The 25,780-nt window shown below is 40.5% G+C and overlaps 2 protein-coding genes and 1 pseudogene across 5 annotated transcripts in view; 2 read left to right on the top strand and 1 right to left on the bottom strand.

The window, feature by feature from the left end:
- The window catches only part of CP (ceruloplasmin), a 60,291-nt gene extending 58,235 nt beyond the window's left edge, over nucleotides 1-2,056 (top strand). The window contains exon 20 of the mRNA XM_061419080.1: nucleotides 1,609-2,056. The gene's annotated coding sequence lies outside the window, so the exon portion shown is untranslated. The remainder of the gene's footprint in view (nucleotides 1-1,608) is intronic.
- Nucleotides 1-25,780, bottom strand: part of HPS3 (HPS3 biogenesis of lysosomal organelles complex 2 subunit 1) — a 41,286-nt gene that overhangs the window by 9,573 nt on the left and 5,933 nt on the right. For 3 of the 4 annotated variants that reach the window (XM_061419093.1, XM_061419100.1, XM_061419111.1), the window contains exons 2-14: nucleotides 21,918-22,409; nucleotides 20,951-21,122; nucleotides 20,764-20,849; nucleotides 17,160-17,352; nucleotides 13,955-14,036; nucleotides 11,450-11,604; nucleotides 9,688-9,796; nucleotides 5,957-6,138; nucleotides 4,722-4,902; nucleotides 3,301-3,534; nucleotides 2,132-2,317; nucleotides 1,606-1,794; nucleotides 133-240 (exon numbers count right to left, since the gene is read on the bottom strand). In XM_061419093.1, coding sequence (XP_061275077.1) covers nucleotides 133-240; nucleotides 1,606-1,794; nucleotides 2,132-2,317; nucleotides 3,301-3,534; nucleotides 4,722-4,902; nucleotides 5,957-6,138; nucleotides 9,688-9,796; nucleotides 11,450-11,604; nucleotides 13,955-14,036; nucleotides 17,160-17,352; nucleotides 20,764-20,849; nucleotides 20,951-21,122; nucleotides 21,918-22,409 — 2,369 coding nt within the window. The remainder of the gene's footprint in view (nucleotides 1-132; nucleotides 241-1,605; nucleotides 1,795-2,131; nucleotides 2,318-3,300; nucleotides 3,535-4,721; nucleotides 4,903-5,956; nucleotides 6,139-9,687; nucleotides 9,797-11,449; nucleotides 11,605-13,954; nucleotides 14,037-17,159; nucleotides 17,353-20,763; nucleotides 20,850-20,950; nucleotides 21,123-21,917; nucleotides 22,410-25,780) is intronic. The other variant, XM_061419106.1, reaches the window with a different exon arrangement.
- Nucleotides 7,921-9,265, top strand: LOC133248825 (small ribosomal subunit protein eS6-like; annotated as a pseudogene).

The raw sequence follows: 25,780 nt of genomic DNA on the forward strand, positions 1-25,780 counted from the left end.
TGCCTCACTGTAGATTCTGTCACCCAAACTATACACTCTCAGTTAACAGGACAACCGGGAGCGTACCAAATTTAACTCCTATACTATATTATAATATACAAATTGATAAGAAAAAGAAGCATCTTTATTTACCTGTAATTTTGAAAGGTCTTCCATATAATTTTTGTCGACTAAGGATTCGGATGAGATTAAGACATTAACCCATGGATTGATTAAGCCATAATGACTACAGGTATTTATCTAAAATGTAAAAGAAATTTATTATAAACAAAGTACAATAAAACAAGGTTTTCTTCATCTATCCCACAAAAAGCAAGCAGTCTCCAACTTTCTGCTGTGTCTCAAAATTAGTTATACATTTTCTTGGGAATGGGAGGAAAGTCTGAGAATGTATTCCCCTGGGAAATGTTTCAGCCTTGCTGCTTCTTAATGAACAAATCTTTACTAAATATTTCCTAATATTTTAACTTTCAAAAGGGTGCAAAGAGACAGTGTCTAACAAAAAGGGTAATACTTCTTTTAAGCTAATTACATTAAAAAAAAAGTTAATAAGGGCCTGACATGGTGGTCCAGTGGTTAAGACTCCGTGCTTCCACTGCAGGGAGCACAGGTTCAATCCATGATCAGGCAAGTTCTGCATGCCATGCAGTGTCGCCAAAAAAACCCAAAAAAGTTAACAGTAACATTGAAAATGATTTTTATTTCTACTACTTTCCTTGGGAGGCAAAACCTCTTCCATAAGTTCTGAAGAGAATTCCCATAAAGACTCCCTTATTCAAGAAAATCCACATTAGCCTTGCATCCATAAGGGGTAAAGGGACTCCCTGGGGTGAGGAGACCAGGAAGCCTAAGAGCAGAGTTGTCAGAGCGGCTCAGACTGCAAAAGAGCTCTAGACTGTGCAGCTGACAGGAAGTGGGAGTCTAGGGAGGAAGTCTCTCTCCCACAGGCCTTCTGCAGTTCCTCTCCCAGCAGGGAGGTCGGCAGGTGTCTCTTCTCTCATGTTCTATTTCATGACCATCACCTACGGGAGTGCAGATGGGTTTCGGGGAAAGCCCTATTCCCCACACTTTGGCTACTGAGGCACCACTACAAGGAAGTAATAAAGAAGTGGTAGGAGGCGCTCCTTAGAATATAAAATTTCAAATGTGGATGTCACTTACAGGCAAATTACAGGTGTGTTTTTAACTCCTGCTTAAAGAAAGAATCTGGTAGAACTTCCCTGGTGGTATAGTGGATACAGATCAGCCTGCAATGCAGTGGACATGGGTTTGATCTCCAGTCCAGGAAGATTCCACATATCATGGAGCAACTAAGTCCATGCACCACAACTATTGAGCCTGCGCTCTAGAGCACGTGCTCCGCAACAAGAGGTGCCACTGCAGTGAGAATCCCCTATAGTGCAACAAGAAAGCAGCCCGTGCTTTCCGCAATTAGAGCAAATACGCACACAGCAATGAAGATCCAGTGAGACCAAAAATAAAATTAAATAAATAACAAAATTTAAGAGTCTGGTAATATTACGTTTGATGTTATACTGTTAAAAATAAGTGTAATTATCATAATGTGTATAAAGTTTGATTCACTGTAGTACTCCATTATCTTACCAGGTCCTCTGATGTTCTCAATGGTGTGGTGTCAGGAGGCTGCCTCTTTGATAATCTCCAGATGTACTGTGATGTGAGCTTGAAAAAAAGTTCCTGAAGCACCACATCTGGGAGACAGGCTACCAGCTGAGCTTCCCAAAAGTCCACTAAGAGCTGAGGGATCGTGTCTCCATCTTTACCACAAAGCACCTTGAGAACAGTGAAACAAGCCCCTATGGCTCAGATAAATATAGCACTGATCAAGTTACAGCTGGTCTGAAAAGCACTCCATCACACGGGCCATGTGTTCAACAATTTATCCACTAGCATTAGTGACGTGGAAAAAGCCAATTTAAACATTTCAACATACTCCAGGTTGCATGAACAGAATTTTTCAAGAAACATTTTTTTAACCTGTACTTTTTTAAGTGGTTATGTGTAAGTCTGGTATTTCAATAAACAATGAAAACTTGCTTGTCTTATTCTATTCCTCACTTCCCACCAACTTCATCAGGCCATCCAAAATAACATGTTCAAAGGGACAAACCTTAAAGAAGGAATCTGCTTCTTCTATTCCAATTTTGTTGTTCTTCTGTAAGGCCAGGACTGAAGCAACAAGCAATCCAGGCTGAGTCTCCTTCAAGTGAACTGCAAACTCAGTTGGAACAATCTGTCCTTTCCTCTGCTGAATCAATAGCCGAGGTTCCAGAATGAAGCCACATACCAACTTCATCTTCAGATTAAAAAAACAAAATTTAGGAACAGAATATACATTGCATTCATCTTGGAAATACATGCTACTGCATTCAAGAATCACTGATAAGCCATTAACAATTTATTGTAATCTCAGTTTTTAATTACAAAGACAATTCTAAGGACATCATTAATAACCGTCTTCTAGAAGTTATTATTACATAGTTAAGCATCAAAGTGTCAAATATTATAGACAGCTTTAAATTTAGGTCTACCTAGGATTCTTCAAAATTATGAAAATTCATCTTCCTAGAATTCTACTCTTCAAAGTAGAGGACATCTCAGTGTTGACTTGCTCTCCTCACCATAACAAAATGTGCCATTTGTACAGCAATAAAGAACTTCTGCTCTTCCTGGTTACACCCGAGAGATAAGTACTCAACTAATGTCACTTCTTCATTTCTTCCTCGACTGATTAACTTCTTTGGCTCATGTCCCTACATGGCCACTCTTCCAGGGGGAAGCCACCTTTTCTTTGATACACCATTCAAATGCCCAGTCTTTCACAGTCATTTGTGATCTTCCCAAGGGCAGGCTATTTCTGCAACTGCTGGACACCTAAGGCTCAAGGTTAACATCCCACTTGCTGTACCTGAATATACACCACTGTTCTGTTTTTAGGGACACACCCCACACCTCCTCAAGCCAGGTCACACTGTCAGCTTAGGGCAGAGCCCATATGCTCTTCATTACCAAGCACTGTACTCTGAATAAATCTGACACTAAGTTGAAAAGTCTTTGGATACCCCTAGCTACCATTTATCATTTATTATTCTTTCTCATTTCCAAATCCAAAGCCCAAGCACTCCCACTTTGGGTCACTTCCTTTTAATATAATATTAAGTCTATTTTCCTTTACCACTAAGGAAAAATGAGCTACACAGAAGCCAGAAAAAAGATAAACACCTCAGGACCACTGGGTCCTACGTTAGCTGGCTATTAATACTAGGTATGGCGCCATACCTCTGAATGGCTTTTCATTTCATTCCTGTGCATGTCAAGATCTCCCATTTTCAAAGCCATTGCTGCCTTGGCCAATGTCACTAAAACTGATGAAAATCCAGAAGTATCCAGCTTCCTTAAATATTTTATGGCAGTTAAAGGATCAATATTCTTCATAGAAGGACTACAGAGAATATGTGGCAGTTGCTTCGGCTCAGCCGCATAAAACATCTGAACTACTTTTGCTGATAATTCCTTTGGTGAGCAAAGTGAGAAATAAAAGGTCAGTCAGCCAATAGAAAGCAACAAAATCTGCAAAAAAAAAAGGGTAAAAAAGCAAGATACAACATTCCAATTAATATAAAATTTCGCACTATGTTTTGATTTAAAAAGAGAGTTGATAATAGCATGGGAGATCTGAGGTGACCTAACGTGATCTCTTTGTACCAAGTTGTGGTCAGTATTTCTAATACTAACAGGTGTTCAGAAGACAACAAATACTGGATTAAATTCCACTCCAAAGTCCGTTATACAAAATTACTACTTAGTACAAAATATATTTAATATACAAAAATAATATTTATAGAAGAAAATTTCATTTCTCTTAAAACCTTAAAATATTTGGAATCACAATACCCAATTCTGCATATTTGTATTCAACTATTTAAAAATACATGAAAGGGAGGACGTCCCTGGTGGTACAGCAGATAAGAATCCACCTGCCAATTCAGGGGACACAGGTTCAATCCCCGGTCTGGGAAGATCCCACATGCTGTGGAGCAACTAAAAGCTCACGCACCACAACTACTAAAGCCCATGCTCTGGAGACCAAGAGCTGCAACTGACGCCCGGGCACCCAAGAGCCTGTGCTCCACGAGAGAAACCACCACCATGAGAAGGCCATGTACCACAACAAAGGGTAGCCTCTGTACAGTGCAACGAGAGAAAGCCTGCACAGGAACAAAGACCCAGAACAACCGAAAAATAAAAAATACATGAGGGGCTAAAAACAATCCTTAAAAACGTCTGAAGGTTGCTGGGCCAGGATTTTATAAAAAAGTTTTAGACACTTGGAGAGAGGAGCAACTAGGGTTTTGTAAAGGGCTGTGGATGAGAAGAAGGCAGGCAAGGCCCAGGTTCTCTGCCATTCTTCTAAAGACATGCCACTGTCACATGGGCAGGTCACTCAACCACAGTGGCCCGCATCTCCCTGTCTATGTAATGAGAAAGTGTGAGAAGATGATTCTAAGTTCTTTTTCAAGCTGTAATTCTATGAGTATTATTAATGAAGAAAAAGTGCACCCTAGTTACCTTTTTTAGAAAAAAAAGACTATACTACCAATGAAAATACTTGGAACTTAATTTTTAAAACAGAATTGCATAAAAAGCTAAAGTGAAAAGTTAAAAATACTAGATCTAACTAAGCAGGAAGTTGTATTCACTTCACTTAATTCTTCATCCAGGTTTTCATAAAGTGAATGATTAATGTAGAAGATTAATCCCCGCTCGTATTTCTGTGATCCATCCTCTACTGCCCAGTCCACTCGGTTCAAAACTTCCGCCATAGACAAACCAGACATCTTATAGTATGGCAAGGCAAGGTGGGAATGCTGGGTTTCAAGCCTAAAGGGAAGGAAGTGGGAAAAACAAAACCCTCAGATTTGTCAATTTTAGGTTTGGATGTCTAACACATTTGATAATAAACCAGATCATGCTTTCCAGAAGACACAAATACTTTTCTGTGGCCAATAAGAGCTGGAACAAATTCCTAAGTTTTGTTCTGCAAAGTCATTCTAATTAATGTAGCTTCTTTTTGCTTACTTATAATAAAATCAGAGAAACAAGTGAATTTTAATATTCATAATGCAGCTCTACAAGAATGGTGTTTATAAGCAGGAAAGTGTTAGTTGCTCAGTCACGTCCAACTCTGTGTGACCTCATGGACTATAGCCTCCAGGCTCCTCTGTCCATGAAATTCTCCAGGCAAGAATACTGGAGTGGGTAGCCATTTCCTTCTCCAGGGCATCTTCCTGACCCAGGGACTGAACCTGGGTCTCCTACACTACAGGCAGATTCTTTACCATCTGAGCCACCAGGGGAAGACCATAAGTAGGAAAAGCCTTTCATTAATTTATAATGACTCCCGTGGTTCAAGTAAGCCTTTAAAACAATTATATTAAAAAAAAATTGTAAAGATCATTCTCAAAAATAGAAATCATTATTCTTCCTAGTGTCCTTTTCTGACATTATAAAACCATTGATTACTACGATTAAAACCACAGACTGTCCAACTAGGATCTCTCCCTCAAAGCTAACAGGCAATAGATGAGTAATACAGTTGTCTCAGGTATTTTAACTGGTCATGCCCTACCACCTCCCAAAGGCCTGAAAAGAAACTTCAAATTTCTAAATTAACTGATGGGAGACACAAACACTGCTCATCTAATAAACTGTAAGTCCTTGAGTAGGAACAGGTCATGTTTATCTCTCTAAGCTTAGCACGGTACCTGGCACACAGGATGTGCTCAACAAGTGCTGAGGAATAAATGAATAAATAAATCACAGCCCCTCATGTGTCCTCCCATTTGTCAGGTAACTGCCGGAAGTGGAAAAGTTGGTAAGTTACACCTGAAGCTCAGGTGGCTTCTTTAGCGAGCTTCCAAGCAGCATCACCAACCTGCTATAGCAGTCGCCAAGGTGTCCACAGCTTTCTTTAAATGCTTCTAAAAGCTCTGCCTTTTCTCCAGGTTCCAGCTGACTGGCATCCATCAGGGCCGCTCTCACTAATAGGTGAGCCTCACTGAGAAGGTGGATGCAACTCTGGGTTTTTGCAGTCTTGTAGGCGTTACTGTAGTCTACCTAACACACAAAGAAGGCAAGCAGTTCATGATGCTGAAGACATCGCCCCAAAGTTTCCCAGGTCTGCAAGTTATTTATAAAGTTACTATCTGAACACATTAAATCCTAAGAAATAAAAAGTGGTTATTTACCATTCTGATAAGGCTTAGCTAAAGTGGCTTTCTTTTCCCCCACAACCAGTTTATGGTATGAGCCAGTTTATAAACATACAACAGTATGAGCCAGTTTATCACATACATGATTGTAAATACTCTGTTACACAACGCTAACCATCAGAGAAAGCACCATTAGTACTATAATACTAATGATACTGTTAACTCAGCAATAATTTGATCACAATTTGATACAGCTAATGAACATATCTGAAAGACCTAACTATTTTTAAAGTTCTATGATTTAAATCCTTCTCAAATTTAGATTAAGCATCCTTCCTTTATCTTAGTTTCAATTGGTGAATTTAGATTCTGCTGCATCTAATTCTATAACTCAGTGGGCTTATACAAATTTTCACTAGCTAATCTGAGTCAATCAGTATTTTTAGACTCCAATAGGCAAATCATCTGGATGATGTCTAAGACTTTCAATTAAATAAGACTGAAAACACAGGACAAAGCTGATAAATTATCAGCATTAAAATGCCAGGGACAAATCAGGCAAAACCTTCACCTGATGACCAAAATGAACATTACTGGTGAAGGACAAATGAATATTCTGCACCTCCCCATGTGAAACTCTGAGAAAGATACAACATCATCTACATAGAGTTCTGGCCCAAATCTTTGTGACCCATGGACTGCAGCCCGCCTGGCTCCTCTATCTGGAATTCTCCAGGCAAGAATATTGGAGGAGGTAACCATTCCCTTCTCCAGGGACGCCCCCGACCCAAGAATCAAAGCTGGGTCTCCTGCATGGCAGGCAGATTCTTTACTGTCTGAGTCACCAGGGAACCCAGCCAAGAACACATAACCTCAATCTAATCATGAGAAAAGAAAAAAAATGAAATGAAATGAAAAAATAAATGTTTAAAAGGTAGAGGAGGAGAAATATTTTTCAAAACTATCTGTTATAAAACAAAGAGTGAAATCTAAAAATGCAACAATATAGTGAAAAAACAAAAAAGAAACAGTCTTACAGATACAGAGAACAAACTGGTGGTTACCAGTGGGGGAAGGAAAAGATAAAGGAGTAAGAGTAAGAGGTACAAACTACTACATATAAAATGAATAAGCTACAAGAATATTCTGGACCACACAGGGAATATAGCCAACATTTTATAATAATTATAAATAGGCTATAACCTTTAAAATTGTGAATCACTATGTTTAGACCTGTAACTTACAATACTGGACATTAACTATACTTCAACAACAACAAAAAGAAAACAAGAAAAGTTTTTTTAATAAAACAAAGGCTATGAACATATTTTGGATGAAAGGAAGCTAAAGAGACATGACAGTTAAATACATTACTTGATTCCTAGACTGGATCCTGGACCAGAGGATGGGGGAAATGCTACTAGGCTATTACTGGATCAATCAACAAAAATGGAATATGAACCATAGACCAAAGTATTGTGTCATTGTTAAATTTACTGAAAGACATGTGTGTGCTATAATTGTATAAGCAAGTATCTAAATTCTTAGGAAACATGCATTGAAATATTTAGGGGCATTGGGCTAGGATGTATGCAATATACGTTCCAATGGATCAGAAGAAAATATGCAGGCATGATTGTGCATTTAGAAAGTACAAGAGTGCAAAAAGGGAGAGAGCGGCTTCAGAATGAAGTTGAACATCTCTTTCTGGTCACTGGTTTCCAGAAGCTCATTGAAGTGGATGATGAACAAAAATTTTGTACCTTCTATGAGAAGCTTATGGCCACAGAAGTTGCTGCTGAGGCTCTGGGTGAAGAATGGAAGGGCTATGTGGTCCCAGTCAGTGCTGGGAACGATAAACAGGGTTTTCCCACGAAGCAAGGTGTCTTGACCCATGGCTGGGTCTGTCTAAGGGGCATTTCTGTTACAGACGAAGGAGGACTGGAGAAAGAAAGTGCAAGTCTGATGGGGTTGCATGGTTGACGCTAACCTGAGTGTTCTCAATTAGGTCATTGTAAAAAAAAGGGGGAAAGGATATTCTTGGACTCCCTGATACTACTGTGCCTCATCGCCTGGGGACCAAAAGAGCTAGAAGAACTCAAAAACTTTTCAGTCTCTCCTAAGAAAATGAAGTCCGCCAGGATGTTGTAAGAAAGCCGCTGAACAAAGAAGGTAAGGAACCTAGGACCAGAGCACTCAAGTTCATTGTCCTGTTACTCCATGTGTTCTGCAGCACAAACGTGGATGTGCTGCTCCAAAGGAACTGTACTAAGAAATATAAGGAAGAGGCTGCAGGATATCCTAAACTTTTGGCCAAGAGAATGAAGAAGGCCAAAGAAAAACATCAGCAACAGACTGTCAAGAGACAGAGGCTGGGCTTCCCAGGTGGCTCAATGGAAAAGAATTCACTTGCCAACACAGGAGACATGGGTTCGATCCCTGATCCAGGAAGATCCCACATGCTACAGGACAACCAAGCCTGTGCACCACAACTACTGAGCCTGTGCTCGAGCCCATGTTCTGCATGGGCTTCCACGCCGCCAGCTACTGAGGCCTGCGTGCCCTAGAGCCCATGCTCCAGAACAAGAGAAGCCACCGCAATGAGAAGCCCTTGCAGCCCAACTAGAGAGCAGCCCCTGCTCGCTGCAACTAGAGAAAAGCCCGCACAGCATCAAAGACCCAGCACAGCCAAAAATAAAAATAAATAAAAATATTTGAAAAGAGAGAGAGAAAGAGATGGAGGCTGTCCTCTCTGAGAACTTTTACTTCTGAGTCTGAATCCAGTCAAAAATGAGATGTTCTAAGAGTCACAAATAAATAAGATCAGACATCAAAAACAAAAAAAAGAGAGAGAGAGAGACAGAAGCATAGCGGGTATAATGTTGACTATGTTGACTACGGGTAAATCTATGTGGGGAATATACTGTTTTTATTTGTACTATTCTTATTCTTGCAACTTTTCTGTCGATTTGAAATTATTTCAAAATAGTTTATAAAAATCATCAGGGATAAGTAGACAGCTGTCACTCTTAGAAAAGGAATAAAGATCCCCACAGGACAATACCACAAGTGCTGTGGTGCACTAGGACCATCTGTTAATATTTCAAAGAAGTGTGAGACACAGACATACGATCTGAGATTTCTTTCCGCTCCATTTCATGATTCTCTTGCCAGGGTTCAAAGTAAAGGTCGAAGGCCATTTATGTTTAGACTGGCTAATCAATTCCCATAGGAGAGTGAGTATGAATAAGGGAGTCTTATTTTAGTGATGGGAATTTCTCTTAGATCCTCAAATGTCATGAGCTGTGAAAACAAGAAGGTGAAGATATACAGTCCTCTGTAAGAGCCTTGAAGCTGGCTGGTTGTGGCATTCTGACTGTGTGATACTTAGAATCAATTTCTAACCATCAATTAGACTCTCAATTTCTACAAAGTAGAAGTCTGAAAGGAATACCATTTCTTTGTACAGTTGCACCGGTGAGATCGTATTCACAATATACAAATTCCACCCAGCTTCAGCTACAGGAGGTGTCTTGGGATTAACACTGGTACCTTTTCTAGAACTAAAAGCAAAACAAAGGACAAGAATTGTAAGACAAGACATATTATTAATAAAAGGCAATTTTAAATGGTAAATACCAGATACCTAAAATATTGTAACTCTGATACCATTTTCATGTAGTATTTTCTTTGGTGATTTATGCGGGAGACCCAGGTTCAATCCCTGGTTTGGGAAGATCTCCTGGAGAAAGAAATGGCAACCCACTCCAGTATTCTTGCCTGGAAAATCCCACGGACGGAGGAACCTGGTAGGCTATAGTCCATGGGGTCGCAAAGAGTTGGACATGACTAAGCGACTTCACTTTCACTTTGGTGATTTAACTACACAGTAGATTTTTAGAGAACATTAGTGTATAACACTATGTAGGCCTAACAGCAGTTAACGTTCTACACTCACGTGGACTGGTCAACCAACCACTTCCAATTCATTCCACAAGTATTCTTAAGTGGGCAATAAGCTCAAAGAGCAGGCAAGACCTCTCAAAAAGAACACAGACTTGGCTGTGAAAATCCCTGCGACCTGGCTCTCTCCAGCACGTAGCCTTGGTGAGGCCAGGGCTGCTGGGAAAATGTAAAACACAGAACTGTAAGTCAACTTAAAGCACTATCTTATTTCCAGCTTTCACTGTATGAAGCATTTTCTGCAGTATGCAGTCTTTTTTAAAATGCCAAGTTTTGGCCAAATGAATTTTCAAATACATTAAAATTTTTAAACCATTTAAAAAATATAATACTTTTAAGACATCAAATGTATAAGATTGCAAGTTATTTTTCCTCTTGCCAGAAAGCTTTTAGGATCAGTCAATTTTAGACCACTTTGTGCACACTCTAAGTGACCAGTTACCCATGGCAACCTGGTTATTTCTGCGGGTGGAACAAAGCACAGACACAAATAATTCAAAAATGCAAAAACTACAGTGTTTGATTTGAAATACACTGTATGTTCCTTGCCCCCTGCCCCCAACAGATTTCTCTCCTACTTAAAATTTCCATAGAGGAATGTTCAAATTAGATTGCATTCCCTACCACTAAGTTCACAGTATAGGAAACACAGACTAGAAGCATAACCACTTTGGAGTTAACCATTTTATCCCAAACAATGTGAAAGCAGAGAACTGAAGTTAGAATTAACCTCAGATTAGAAGAATGCACTTTTATTTTAAGGTAGATTAACATAGAATTTATACATCACAAATGTGCTTTCAGGTAAGAAATGCATTAGTTAATTTCTTTTCAAGTTGAAATACCAGAAAAAAAAAAAACTTTGGATAAAAATATTGCCACTGAAAGGTCAAGGAAGAAAAATAATAAAGAGCTTTGTAGTTTGGATTAGCCTAAGGGGCTCAATCTCGCTCATTAATAACACAGAAAAACATATCCTTTAAATTCTTATTATATAATACCACAGATTTTTACTGAAACAGTTCTATAATTTATTTTCTTCTAAAAGCTCACAGTCAATTACAAAGGATATTATAGAGAACATTAAAACCTTCTTTTCTTACTCTGGAAAAAGAACACCTAGAAAACCCATCTGATCATTCAAATTTTTGATTTAAAAAAAAGATTAGTGAAGATGTACACAAAATATACCAGTAACACAATTCATTCCAGAAACTTTGGCAAGGATGTCTGGGGGTGAAGGGCATGCTTACAGAAACCTCTTGGGTGACTCTCTTCTCTCCGGAACGGTTTCAGGGTCTGCCTTGGTCAGAAGTACAACGTGGTTTTTAAAGTGACAGATGGCTTTCAAGCCTATGAAAAGCTGTATTCTTAAAGCACAGACATCCATACTGATAGGTGGGCAAGCCTAATAAGGAAAAATTCACAAATTTAGCCAAGGAATGAAGTACATGAACTTCAAAAACTTCCAAAATCAATCTATTGGATACAATCTCTCCTTTCCTGTCTCTCTCCGCTACTCGAATAATCCAAATTCCTATTCTTATCAGAGCAAGAGGCTATCTTATCTAAACTATATAAGTGAATATCTCATTCATGTGTTCACCAAAGAGCTCCATAGTATGTGTTGACATTGACTTGAAGAAAGCAGAGAGCCTCCAGGAACCCTGCCCTGAGCTGGTTACTGCCACCCAGGGAATTCCCCACTAACAGTGGGCTGGCTCAGGTGGTACCTTCAAATGGGCTTTTAGTCAAAATCAGACACTATAAAAGGGCAGTCTACTGCTCGTAAAATACATAAAAAGGTTTCTTAGTGGATGGGTGTGTGTAGAAATACAGGCACATTCAGATGGCCCCTGTTAGCTCTGCAGGTATGAACACTGCCTAGAATGGCTAACAGGCTGGAGGTTTGCCAGGCAACTGGAGGAAACCCTGGACCAGCAGACAGGCTCCTGTCCTTGTAAGGAAACATTCACCCAAGCAGAATGGATAAGAAGCTAACTGAGGAGCTCTTTCTGGGACTCACAAAATGAGGCTGCCAGGTCTCCCTGGCTCCTCCATTAATGGTGTTTCGATTCCGAAGTCATCTTCCTTGTCCCTTTTGTACAAAGTGCACGGGGATAACCCTCCATCTATTTTTGTCATTCCTATGAATAGTTAAGGTGGCCTTGGTGATGCTGAGCCAGAGTCTCAGGGGAAAGGGAAATAAAGATAGCATGCCTTATGGCCCTCTCTCTGAGGCTGTGAAACCTTTCTCAGACACCACAGCTTCCAAAGCCTGAGTCAGCAAGGGAGCAAAATGACGGCGTGCTCATTCAGGGGCATCTAGGATTTCAGGGTGGTGGAACTGCAGGGAAGGGGGAGCCAGGAGGTGTGACCTGTCCTTCCCTCTGCCACCTTCAAGGACTAGCCTCAGGGGCAGCATCCTCTACTAGCTGCCCATCTCCCCTCTTTTCTCCCGTTCTCTGTGTTTCTTCCTTCTGGTTTTATGAGACTATGAGAAGGCCTGGAATTGAGATTTATTTTCAAATGCAGATTGATGCTGCCTCAATGTGTTATGTACCCCTCACTCCACCATCACTACCTACACAAGCCTCGGTCTTCCTGACGTTTAAAACAAAACACAACGCAAGATGGGGTGGAGAGAGAGGAAGAAAGAGACAAAGAGGCTGTCACCTTGCCATGGGTACTAGGGACATAGCCATTATTTTTAAAATAATCTCTTGAAAAGGCTATGTGTATATCTTAAACACAGACAGAAGGTCATGGGAAAGCTGTGATTCTGGTTTCCCAAGAGGCTGAAGGTAGGCAGTAAGCCTGTCAGCAGCAGAAAGTGACAGGCAGCCCACAGAAGAAAAGAAAACTTGGATGTGATTTCCAGAAAAAGGCAGCACACAATTTGGGTAACAGTGAGAGTGGAAAAGTGTCTCAGACACATTAAGCACTACACACCATCATCACTGGACACTCATTTTTCCAGAAAAAGGTGTTCTGGGTGCCAGATGGACAATAATGTGTGAACAGAGGCCATCATGATTAGGGGTTCCCTGAAGCATGGATACGCACAACAAACACCCATCTCAGAGGTGAAACTGCACATTATGGACATGGTGCAAATCATCAGTGTATTTCTGAGAGCAGAAATTCAGGGTCGGAAAACGGAGAATTGCATCATAAAATTGTCTATTTGGTGGTCAAAAGCTTTTAGAGACTAAGCAGATTACTTCTCACTAAAAACGAGGTTACTGACCTAGAATATCAATTAACACGAGATCAAAACTATGGAAGTACAGAACACTTGTTGAAGGCTTTGTAAAATGACAAAAGAATTATCAGTATATCCGATAATGGTATAAATAAATCATCTGAATGCACTGCATTCACTTCTGTGCTCTTAGATACACAGATTTCTGAACTGTTTTCATAGCTCTATACAACTGCCACCAATACTTCTGATCAAAATGAATAAAACTGTAGTATACTATAGTTGTGATGTGCCCTCTCTGAAGTTACACTATACATATTCTTTACCAAATTTTAAAAACATGCATTCTGTCTAAATTCTGAATGACGTTTTCAAAGCAATCTTAAAAATTACCATCTAAACGACAAACTGCAAAATGCTTACCATTTTACATCCCAAAGCTCTAACTGAACAAACAAGACTTTACTGTCCGCCCAGCTTAGACGCAAAGAGCGTCAATTTGCAAGCACTCATGTTTGATCTTTAGGTTGCACTGTCATTAGCCAGCTCTGACCTTCAGGGTGGTGTCCACATACGGGTCCTCCTCCCTCGCGGCCGCCGCGCTGCACCGCACTGTGTAACACTGCAGGTTGTTACTGAGGAAGAGGAGAAAGCCCACTGAGCAAAGCGGAGGCCAGGAACCAACACGCCCACTGCGGGAGGATGTCACAGGACCGCAGTGCAATGAGGCGGGTGGCGGAACACCCCAGTACTCATCAAACGCTGACAAGTTAGGCTGCTTCTGAACAAGGAGATTACCGCAGAAATCCTATGGAGTGCTTTTTTTAAACACATAACTGGTCCCCACTGCATCCCTACCAAATCACAATCTCTGGGGGTTGAATCTGTGTTGTGCTTAGTCACTCAGTCGCACAGACTCTTTGTGACCCCATGGACTGTAGCCCACTAGGCTCCTCTGTCCATGGAATTCTCCAGCCAAGAAAACTGGAGTGGGTTGCCATGCCCTCCTCCAAGGGATCTTCCCAACCCAGGTATCCCTCTCTGTAAGTGGATTCCTTTCCATCTGAGCCACCAAGGAAGCCCATGGGGGCTGAATCTAGACACGTGTATTTCTACAAAGCTCCTGGTGTGACACACACTCCTAGTTAAGAACCATGGATCTGGGTCAATACCCTTATTTTATTTACAAAATGATGGCTCGGGAACCTGCCCAAAATTCAGACAGGTGACTATCAAAGCCAAGGTTAGAACCCAAGTTTCCCGATTTATTATTATCTCAGGATGAAATCGGAGAAGGCACTGGCACCCCACTCCAGTACTCTTGCCTGGAAAATCCCATGGACAGAGGAGCCTGGAAGGCTGCAGTCCATGGGGTCGCTAAGAGTCGGGCACGACTGAGCGACTTCACTTTCACTTTTCACTTTCATGCATTGGAGAAGGAAATGGCAACCCACTCCAGTATTCTTGCCTGGAGAATCCCAGGGACAGAGAAGCCTAGTGGGCTGCTGTCTATGGGGTCACACAGAGTTGGACACGACTGAAGCGACTTAGCAGCAGCAGCAGCAGCAGCAGGATGAAATGGAGCCTGGGTTGTGCTGAGCAACACATTTAGATTACGCAAACTCTCTGAAGGAATCTTCAGAATCATGTAGTCCAGAAGCTTGTTTTTAAAGACTAGAGCCTACAAAGTACATGGTTGGTCCAATTCCTCTTTGGAGAATGGAAATCAAATCAGACCCAGGTCTCTTCATTCTTCATACTCCTCTTTTCACAACTCCAGGCTACATTCTGCACAGCAAAGCAACCTGGAGACTTCACAGTAAGTGCCTGTGTCCAAAAACCTTGATAGGTTTCCTTCTGATATTTCCTAAGCACCTCGAACTCCAATATCTAAACCAAACTTTTCTCCTGCCCCACATCACACCAGCCTCCATTCTTTCAGAAAAGTAGGCTTGGGACTCCCCTGGGCAGCCAGTGATTAAGACTTCCACTTTTCAATGCAGGGGGTGCAGGTTTGATCTCTGGTCAGGGAGCTAAGATCTCACAAGCCTTATAGCCAAAAAAACAAAACATAAACAGAAGCAATACTATAACAAATTCAATAAAGACTTTAAAAATGATACACATCCCCCCTCCCTGCAAAAAAAATCTAAAAAAAAAAAAGAAAGCAGGTTCAAAACTGATGGGTTTTCTCATGTCTCCTCCATCCCCAGTATCCCACCAGAAATCAAGTCCTGTAATTCTCTCCTCTCCGTGCTTCCTTCTCTTTTCACTGCTACTGCTCTGCCCAAATACAATCCCTCACTATCCTCACTGAACTGTCCCAACAGCTCATTAGTATGTTCAAGCCATCCTCCACTGTGGCCACCATCCATTTTCCTAAAGTAATGCTCTATTCATATACTTTTCTTTGATCAAAATCTAAAAAAATTCCTTAATTTCCAAAGCCCCAAGTTCCCTCTCAGGCACTATTTTCCCCACTTTTCTTTGTTTCAGCAACTTTATATTTATAGGACATTACTACACAACCCTTTGGAAACTGAAAAGACCAGAGACCTCTACACTGTTCCCCATGCCAGAGAGTAGGAAGAGAGGGAAGCACGCCCACGGGGAGTGGGTGTCAGAATCTTCAGCTGGGTCCTGTGCTGGTGTGAAATACACCACAGCACCTGCTGGAGATTCTGATATTACCACTCAGTTGGGAAAAATAAAAAGAAGCACTGTCCTATGCAATTACTTATCAGAAACTCCAACAAACCTGGACATAGCTTTGCTTGTAGCTTCCCCTCTATCTGGAATGCCCTCCACTTTCAGTCTCTATCTGTCAAATCTAACTAGCTTTCGGGCCTCACTTTCAACACAGAAACTTTGCCCGGGTGACTTGGCCAGAAGTAACTTCCCTCTTCCCATAGCCTACAACACGTCCATGTGGTCTCAGGACATTTTTCACAAATCTCCTAGTGTTTGTGTCCCTTGTACGTGTCTTTCATCCTCTCTTACGTTGCTGTTTGCATAAACAGAGGCTGTGCCTTATTCATGGTTGGTTGGCCAGAGGGCTCAATGCAGTGCCTTGCCTAGAACCTGAATTCAAAAAAACAGGAAATCAAACCACAAGCATTACTAGCTGCTGAGATAAAAGGAAATGAGATTATATTTAGGAACCCAGTTTACATGCCAGCTTACTAGGAGGATAAGGCAACTCAGAAGACACTCACCACTGATTAGCCACATGACCCTGACCAACCCCAACCTCTGGACTCTCTCCCCATCTACACTACTCAGAGGGTAGAATCAGGAAGGCTTTCTGGACCCTTTACAGTCCTAAACCATATCAATGAACTCAACTCACATAGAAAAGATATGACAGCAGTGAAAAAAAAAATTTAGGAAATCTAAAACTAAAAAGATGCCCTAAAACTAAAAAGATCTTGACTGTTGTCAAGAGCCCCCACTGACTTTTCATTAGAATTCCCTACGAACATCTTCCCTCATGAAGAACCTTACCCGTTCTTAGAAAGATTCCGATCCAGTTTAAGAAAACAAAACAAAGGCAAAACCAGAATTTAAATCTCTGATGTTGAAAAGGCAGTTATGAGCCATTATTTAAAAAATAAATTAATTAAATAAACCCCAGGTGTATATCATTAATTTATAGTGCTATCCACTGGTTCACATACTTTTCATTTAAAGATTTAGAAAGCACCTCAGGAATTGAGAGAAATAAGTGACTCAAAAGCCAGCAAGGGACTGGAACATACCTTGTGATGACATGCAGAAACTGCGGGGTAAGCACCGCCTGCTGAGATTTCTCGGGATATTGGTAAACCGACAATAATTCAACAGATTTGACAATCATGTACAGGTAGCCCACATGAGGTAATGAGAAAAAACAAAAGAGGCTCAGCAACACTTTTTCCTGAGATGAATTTTTTCTATCAGAAGTAAGAGACCCTGCATGCAAAAAACAAACAAACAAACAAACCATGAAACCAGTAAATAAAAGGAATCAATATTTTGACTTTTCTGTGCAAAAACATCTATAAACAGATAACCAAAGAGTTGCTGAGGTGCTTATATAAGAATGCCAGTAAAAAAATGAAAAAAGAGTGATATAATTAGAATATCAACATTTTGAAAACCCTAATAAATTAACAGATCGAGGTAATCATCATCGACAGTCATTAACATCACAAAAAAGAGCCAACCTGATACAACGTACTTCCAAGAGAACTCAAGACTATTTGCATTATCAAAAAAAAAAAAAAGATCATCACCATCATCTGATCAAGATTTAGACCAGCACTGTCAATAGAAATAAAATGTGAGCCATATATGTGAGGCAAAGTTTTCTAGCAATTGCTCATTAAAAAATAAAAACAGGCAAGATTTATAAAATAGATTAACCCAACATATCCAAAATATTATCATTTTGATACATAATCAATAAAAAATTAACAAGAAAGTTTACATTCTTTTTTGTTGTACTAAGTCTTTAAGACCTAGTGTGAATTTTACACTTAAAGCATATCTTAATTTAGACTAGTCACACTTCAAGGTGCTCAACAGCAACACTGACAAATGGATACCACACTGAACAGTACAGCTTTAGATCACAGAGAAGTATAGGAGATACAAGGAGCATGTTAAATGACACTGTGGGGAGTCAGTCAGCAAAATTCAGATGGTGGGAAATTCTGTACTAATAGTCCAGTTTCCTGCTAACGAACCCGCAAAGAGAAACGAGAGAGGAAGGCAGAGCCTATAGAGCAGAGAGACAAAAGACATAGGAGCCAATTGCAGGTATAGAACCTTACTTGGAATCTGATAAATTGCAGAAAAAAATATTTAGACAATCAGGGAAATTTGAGTAACTGATGGGTATTGGATGATATCAAGTAATTTCTTAAAAATGTGAAATGACATTTGGGGTTTTTGTTTAAATAAAAGAATTCCTTTCCTTTAGAAACATATGCCGAAATGTTCATAAATGAAAAGGTATAAACTCTGGGATTTGCATCAAAACAATCCGACACAGGGCAGGGGGTGATTACAAGGCAACACTGTTGAAGCTGTGTGATGGGAACCTTGGGGGTCACTGTACTGTTTTTCTATATCTGTGTGCCTGAAACTTTTCATAATCAAAGTTTTTTAAAAAAAAAATATAGCTCTGATTGATGCCCTTCAAGTACACATTAATAACAGAAGAATGTATAAAAGAGATAACTAATGAGAATCTACAAAAAAAAAAAAGGAAGAAAATCCAATTACTACACTCTCCACAATTGGCCTAAAACAACTGATCCAGTTTCTACTTCCTCTTCTTTCATACACACATCTGTGCTCTAATCATACAGAGAGCTGCTCACTTATCTCCAAACATACATGATCTTTCACCTTGCACATGTTGGCTTCCCTGAGGTAGTATCTTACCAGAATCTCCATCTTTAAAAAAAAAAAATTTTTTTTTTATCTTCTAAAAATTTTACTCATCCATCAGGGCCCAGCTGACATGGGCACTGCCCAACCCCTCATCTGTCCACTAAGGAAACACCCATCAAGAACCTACAACATGCCACTGTTCTGGGTTCCGGGGATACCACAGCGCACAAGACAGAGTAACTGCATTCATTCTAGTGAGGGGTCTGGGGTGGAGAATAAACTCTGCAGTGTGCAGGGAGGGAACAGTTTAAACTGAGAAGTGGGAAGTACTCTGCGGCGAGGTGGTAACTTGAGCTGTGAGCTGAAGACACTACTCTTGCAAGCTATGAGGGAAGTACTATGTTCTGAGCACTGGAAGAGTAAATCATAGATCTTAGACACGAGTGAGCTTGGTGTAACCTAGCAGCAGACAAAAGCCACATGGATGGAGAAATGTAAGAGGGTGAGCAGGACAGAAAGAGCTCAGGGTCAGGGTAATGCAGCCCATGGAAAGGATCTGGGGTTTTGTTCCAGGTGCTGCAGGAAACCCCTGGATAAAAGCTAACCCTCTAAGGTGGCTGTGGGCCCCTGTCTCCCGCCTTGTGTTACAGCTCCCTCTCCCTGGCTTCTTTCAGTTCCTCAAGCAAAGACTCTCCATTGGCCACAACCAAACCTGTCCACCAATCAGCCCCATTCATTCTACAGATCCTCTTTCTCAGGAAGCCTTCCCTGACCCCCAGTGAGGTCAGGATCCTTTGTTATACATGCTCAAGGCAGGGTTCTTCTCTCACAGAGCACTCCCATCAGTGTGTAATTGTATACTCCTTCTAATGTTCATTCCATTCATGCCTGCTTCCCCCCACAAGACAGTAAGCTCCAAGAGTGCAACTACTTTGCCTACTTTTGCTCATTACAGGAGCCCTAGTATTCAGCACAAGACCCAAGACAGTAGGTACTCAATACATGTTCACTGCAAGAAAGAAAAAAAATAAATGTATAAGTTTAATCAGAGTAATATTTATACCTTTCCCTAGCCATCACCTAAACATGTGAAGCAGGCCAGCACTAAGTACAGAATTCAATAATGATTCTTAATCTGGGTTGCCCATTATATTTCTGTGGAGGTTTTATTTTATTTTTTCTGTGGAGGTTTTAAAAAACACTGATGCCCTGGGACTTTCCTGGTGGTCCAATGGTTAAGACTCTGTGCTTCCACTGCAGGGGGCACAGGTTCCATCCCTAGTCAGGGAACTAAGATCCCACATGCCATGCAGTGGGATTTAAAATTTAATTTTAAATTAAACTATCTTTTAAAAAGTTAAAAAAATATATATATACTGATGCTCAGGCATCAGTTGACCAATTAAGTCAGAATCTCCAGCATGGGGAGTTCCCTGGCCATCCAGTGGTTAAGATTCTATGCTCCCAGGGAAGGGGGCATGGGTTTGATCTCTGATTGGGGAACTAAGATTCCCATATGCTGCAAAGCATGGTCTAAAAAAAAAGACTCTCCAGTATGGTGAGACTGGGCATCAGTGTTTTAAAAAGCATCCAAGTAAGGCCAATGTGCAGCGAGGCTGAAAACCATTGCTCTTAAGTGAATTTCCATCCAGCCCACATTTTCCCATTTGGCTCACAAAGCCATCATTAGCAGCTCTGCCAAATGACCCAGCTGGAACCCAGATGAACCTCAGCTGTAACAGGGCCCTGATTTTCTTTTGGGGGCCTACTGACCATTTCAAAAAGAGAAGTGGGTTTTGTCAGTCATTTCCTCTCCATGGCTTCTCCTGGCAGACATGATTTCCATTTTGTGGACTCACTGTTATTTGCTAAGGAATCTGTCTAAGGCCACAGGGAAACTCAGAAAAACCATTACTCACATTGGACTCCCCACTCTGCCCAGTGCCCTTCCAGCTCACCGTACTGCAGCACTCTCATACTTACCTGTTTGGTAAATGGGTAGAAGCTGAAGTGAATGCAACCTGACGTCATCAGACAAGAGACAGGAAGAAATATCAGGAGCGAAACGTCTGTGAATTTAAAGAGAGACAGAGGAGAGAAGATCTAATTTCCATTGCATTAAGCAGGTAAATATATATTAACTTCTGGTGAATAAAAAGCTATCTATTACCTATAGAGCAGGTGCCGAACGTGGAAATACTTTATTTTTTCATCAGCTAATCCCGTTGACTCCAGTGTAACAGATATTCCTGACTGTTTGCTTTTTTCACCAAGAAGTTCCATGGGCTTTTGGCAGATAACAAAATCATCTGACTCAAGCTGTGAAGTTTCATTACTGATGCCTTAAAAAATAAAATTGAAGAAAATTATGTACTAACTCCAAGTAATTTTCGAATGCCAATTAGATTTCACCACATCCCCCCACCAATTAAATATAGTATTTATGCACACACATCCCATGTATTTATAAGGCGCTATGGTTTTGAAATGTCTTAGCACTTGCTCATTCCTTCCTCACAACTGACAAAGTAAACAGGACATGATCATCATACCCACTTTATATATAAGGAAACAGAAACTCAGAGATGGTACTCCTAACCCAAGGTCATTCGACTAGTAAATATGAGGACTGGAACTAGAAACTGCTCCTCTATCAATAGATGTTTCATTATTTTTAATGACAAATATATGTTGAAATACATTTATATGCTACAGAATACATCACATGTTACAGAATACATCACATGCTACAGGAGAAGATACGGACAGCCAGATCATAAACCCAAGTCCCATGTATCAGGAACATCTATTTGTGTGAAAGTCGCTCAGTCGTGTCCAACTCTTTGCGACCCCATGAACTATACAGCCTGCCACGCTCCTCTGTCCATGGAATTCTCCAGGCCAGAATACTGGATTGGCTTGCCATTTCCTTCTCCAGGGATCTTCCCAATCCAGGGATCGAACCCAGGTCACCCGCATTGCAGGTGGATTCTTAACCATCTGAGCCATCAGGGAAGCAACCACACCATAAATAATGTGGCTTGTCAATATACATACTAGAGCCTTTCAGAGATTGCCAGAAATAAAGGTTTTTCTCTATACCCCAAACAAGAAAGTAAGCTAAATTCATTATTTACCTTCTGCCTGTTTCGTGGAATTGGTGGTCTTATGTGGATGGTGGTTAACACTCTCTCTGTTTTTGGGATCTGACTCCAGTTTTACAATTAAGACTTCTAACTCTGACATGACAGCGACATATCCAACACAAAAAGAAATTTCAGCAGGGGTGATGTTATCTATGTGGATAACTAAAGAACGTTCAAAGTCCAAAATTGAGAATTCTTCATTAATGATCTGATACTTCAAACTAAATAAGACTAAATTATTGGTGCAGCCAACAAGAAGGTCTCCTTTCACAGGGCAGCAGGAAATGCACAGGGGGGCCTCAGAAAGTGGCATTTCCACAATAGACATCTGGTCTCTGAAGGTTTCACTGAAGGGTGCCTCCACGTCATGTCCAACCATCCGGATACACACTCGGGAGTTTTCAGTCCTTTTACTTCTCCAGTTCACATAAGCACGCAGGAATGTAGCTTTGTTCTTCTCTTCAATTGCTACCAAATAATCTCCTGAGAAGGAAATAAGATTACACTTAGAATTTCTAATTAGAAACCACAACTTACCTTGCATCATGAAAAGGAACTAAAACAGAATCCTAATGTGAATGGTTGAATTAAAGATTGACAGAACAAAAAGCTCAACACTTTGCCCATTTGATGGGAAGAGCCGACTCACTGGAAAAGACCCTGATGCTGGGAAAGACTGAGGGCAGGAGGAGAAGGGGGTGACTGAGGATGAGATGGTTGGATGGCATCATCAATTCAATGGACATGAGTTTAAGCAAACTCCGGAAGATGGTGAAGGACAAGGAAGCCTGGTGTGCAGCAGGCCATGGAGTTGCAGAGTCAGACACAACTTGGTGACTGAGCAACAAGAGAACAGAACTCTAGGTAACAGGATCTTGGGTGTATTTTTAACTCACAATAGGCATTTATTTAGGTTCTGAAATACAATCTCACCCCATTTTAACGTCTTCTTATTTAGTTGCTAAGTCGTGCCCAACTCCTTTGCAACCCCACAGACTGTACCCCACTAGGCTCCTCCATCCATGGGATTTCCCAGGCAAGAATACTAGAGTGGGTTGCCATTTCTCCAGGGAATCTTCCCTACCCAGCTATCGAATCTATGTCTCCTGCATTGCAGGCGGTTCTTTACCACTGAGCCACCTGGGAAGCAGTTAATATCTTAAGATGACCTATTAAATATTCATGTAGCTTACAGAGAAATTCTATGACTTATGTCTATGATAGCTCTACAAGTTATTGTAGCTCTGAATTTACAGCTCAAACAAAGCTCTCCTGACATAAAGAGTTTGATCTCAGAGTGATGCTAAAATTAGGTATAAGGAACTCTGAAGAAATCAGTGGAATATATACTGCTACCTCTCCCATCCCCACAAGTCATATTTTCATGTCAACTCTGAGAAATAGCTAAAGCCACACATACCAAGTAAAATTTCAATCCAAGCCAGTTTTCCCTTAATTGTTGATTTTCTTGGATTTTCTAAATTACAAAGTAATTTTGGAATTGTTGTTTATTGTGAGAAGTCAAAGCAATGAAGAGATACAAAATGAAAAGCAGAATGATCTCTCCCCTGCAGTCCAATCCATGAGGAGCCAGTGTTAATACACACAGCTTGGTATGTGTCCTTCTAAACCTTTCTTTCATAGAAACATAGATCACAGAGTGGTAGTTTGTCATTCCTGCTTTTAACTAAATGGAATCACATTAAACATATTTAACAATCTGCAACTTAAAAAAATTACCTCAATGGAGAAGGAAATGGCAACCCACTCCAGTACTCTTGCCTTGAAAATCCCATGGGTGGAGGAGCTTGGTGCAGGCTACTATCCATGGGGTCGCAAAGAGTTGGGCACGACTGAGCGACTTCACTTTCACTTTAAAACCATAAATGTAATTGGTTTTCCTACCTTTTCATGCCAATTTATTCCATTAAAAATAGAATGAAATATGAAAAAAAAAAAAAATTACCTCAAGAGGGAGGGGATACATGTATAATTATGGCTGATTCACATTGTTATATGGTAGAAAGCAACACGACATTGTAAAAATTTAAAAAATAAAAAATAATAAAATGATTTTTTTAAATTACCAATTTATTACCAAGATTTCCATATTTTTCCCTCCAGGGCAGATACATGGATATCTAACATCCTTTTCAATATCTGCAAAATATCCTGTATATACCTGGGTCATAATTTATTCAGCAGTCCCCCTACATTTAAGTACTGGGTTGACCAAAAACTTTGTTCGGGTTTTTCTATATTGTCTTACAGAAAACCCCAAACGATCCTTCTGGCCAAGCCCAAATTTCCAGCTTTTTTGTTTTTGCCACTGTAATTTATGCTGTAATAAATAGGCCTATACCTACATATTTACTTGAAAGTAAAAGTGAAAGTTGCTCAGTCATGTCCGACTCTTTGTGACCCCATGGACTATACTATAAAGTCCATGGAATTCTCTAGGCCAGAATACTGGAGTGGGTAGCCTTTTCCTTCTCCAGGGGATCTTCCCAACCCAGGATCAAACCCAGGTATCCCACATTGCAGGCCGATTTTTTACCAGCTGAGCCACAAGGGAAGCCCAAGAATACTGGAGTGTTAATTTCAATGGTGTAGATTTTCAAAAGTAAGACAATCAGTCAAAGCGTCAGTACATTTTAAAATTTAATAGATATTGCCAGATTACAATCACAATTACATATTACAGATTCAAATTTCCACCAGTGCTGCTTAAACAGCCCTGTTCCCCCACATCCTCACCAGCACTGACTCAATATGATGGAGGAAACAGGGACCCTCATGGATGTAAATATCATTTATATTTTCCAGACCACTTATAAAGCGGTTATATGTTTATACAGCCATGTACAGTTTCTCTTCTACAAGTTATCCACTTTTTTTTTTTAAATTATGTTGGTTTGTTTTTCTTATCAAGGAATAGCAGCTCTCTGGGTAAAAAGGATATTAATCTTTTGCTGGCCATGAAAAGCAAATCACTTTTGGTAGTCTGTAGTTTGACTTTTGACTGCTATAGTTTGACTTTGTCTGATATCTTTTACCATATGGAACCAGATATGTATCTTTTCCGTCTTGGCTTCTGTGTTTCCTGACTTGTTTAAACAGTCTCTTGCATCTGTCAAATTACATAAACACACTCTTACATATTCTATTTGGGGGGTGGGTAAATTAAATTTTTAATCTTTAGAACTTTCTGGGTTGGAGGGGAGAAGTCAAGGTTCTTTCAAATAGAGAATTCACTAAATGCTAGACATTATTATGTAAACAAGCCCTTCTCCAATGAACTGACACTGAAATGCTGTGGTTAGCACAACTGCTTCCCACATACAGATGCAGCAAGCAAGCGGGGGCAGCCGTTTTCTGAAGACACTCAGTGGGCTGGCCAGGCTCCTCTCCTCTGGACTGAGCCAGGCTTCAAGACAGGCAAACCTTCTCCTGATGCTGGTTCCTTTGATGCCACAGATGTGAATCCTGCATCTGTTTTCTCCCCAGAGATCCTGGTTGTGGTTTAGTCACTAAGTTGTGTCTGACCCTTTTGAGATCCCATGGACGGTAGTTCACCGTGCTCCTCTGTCCATGGGATTTCTCCAGGCAAGAATATTGGAGTGGGTTGCCATTTTCCTCGTCAAGAAATCTAGGTGGAATACCTAACTATACCCTGTGGGTTCCATACACTGGCTCACTCTGTTCCAGAGAAGGTCTGATGGAGTTGAGAGCAGAAGATACCATGTGGCCTCCATCTTCCTTAAACTCTCCCAGTAAATACATTAAACAAAAAAATTTTTTATTGTGGTAAAATACACATAACATAAAATTTACCACTTTCACTATTTTTAAGT

This window comes from Bos javanicus, chromosome 1 (genome assembly GCF_032452875.1).
Source record: "Bos javanicus breed banteng chromosome 1, ARS-OSU_banteng_1.0, whole genome shotgun sequence".
Lineage (NCBI taxonomy): Eukaryota > Metazoa > Chordata > Mammalia > Artiodactyla > Bovidae > Bos > Bos javanicus.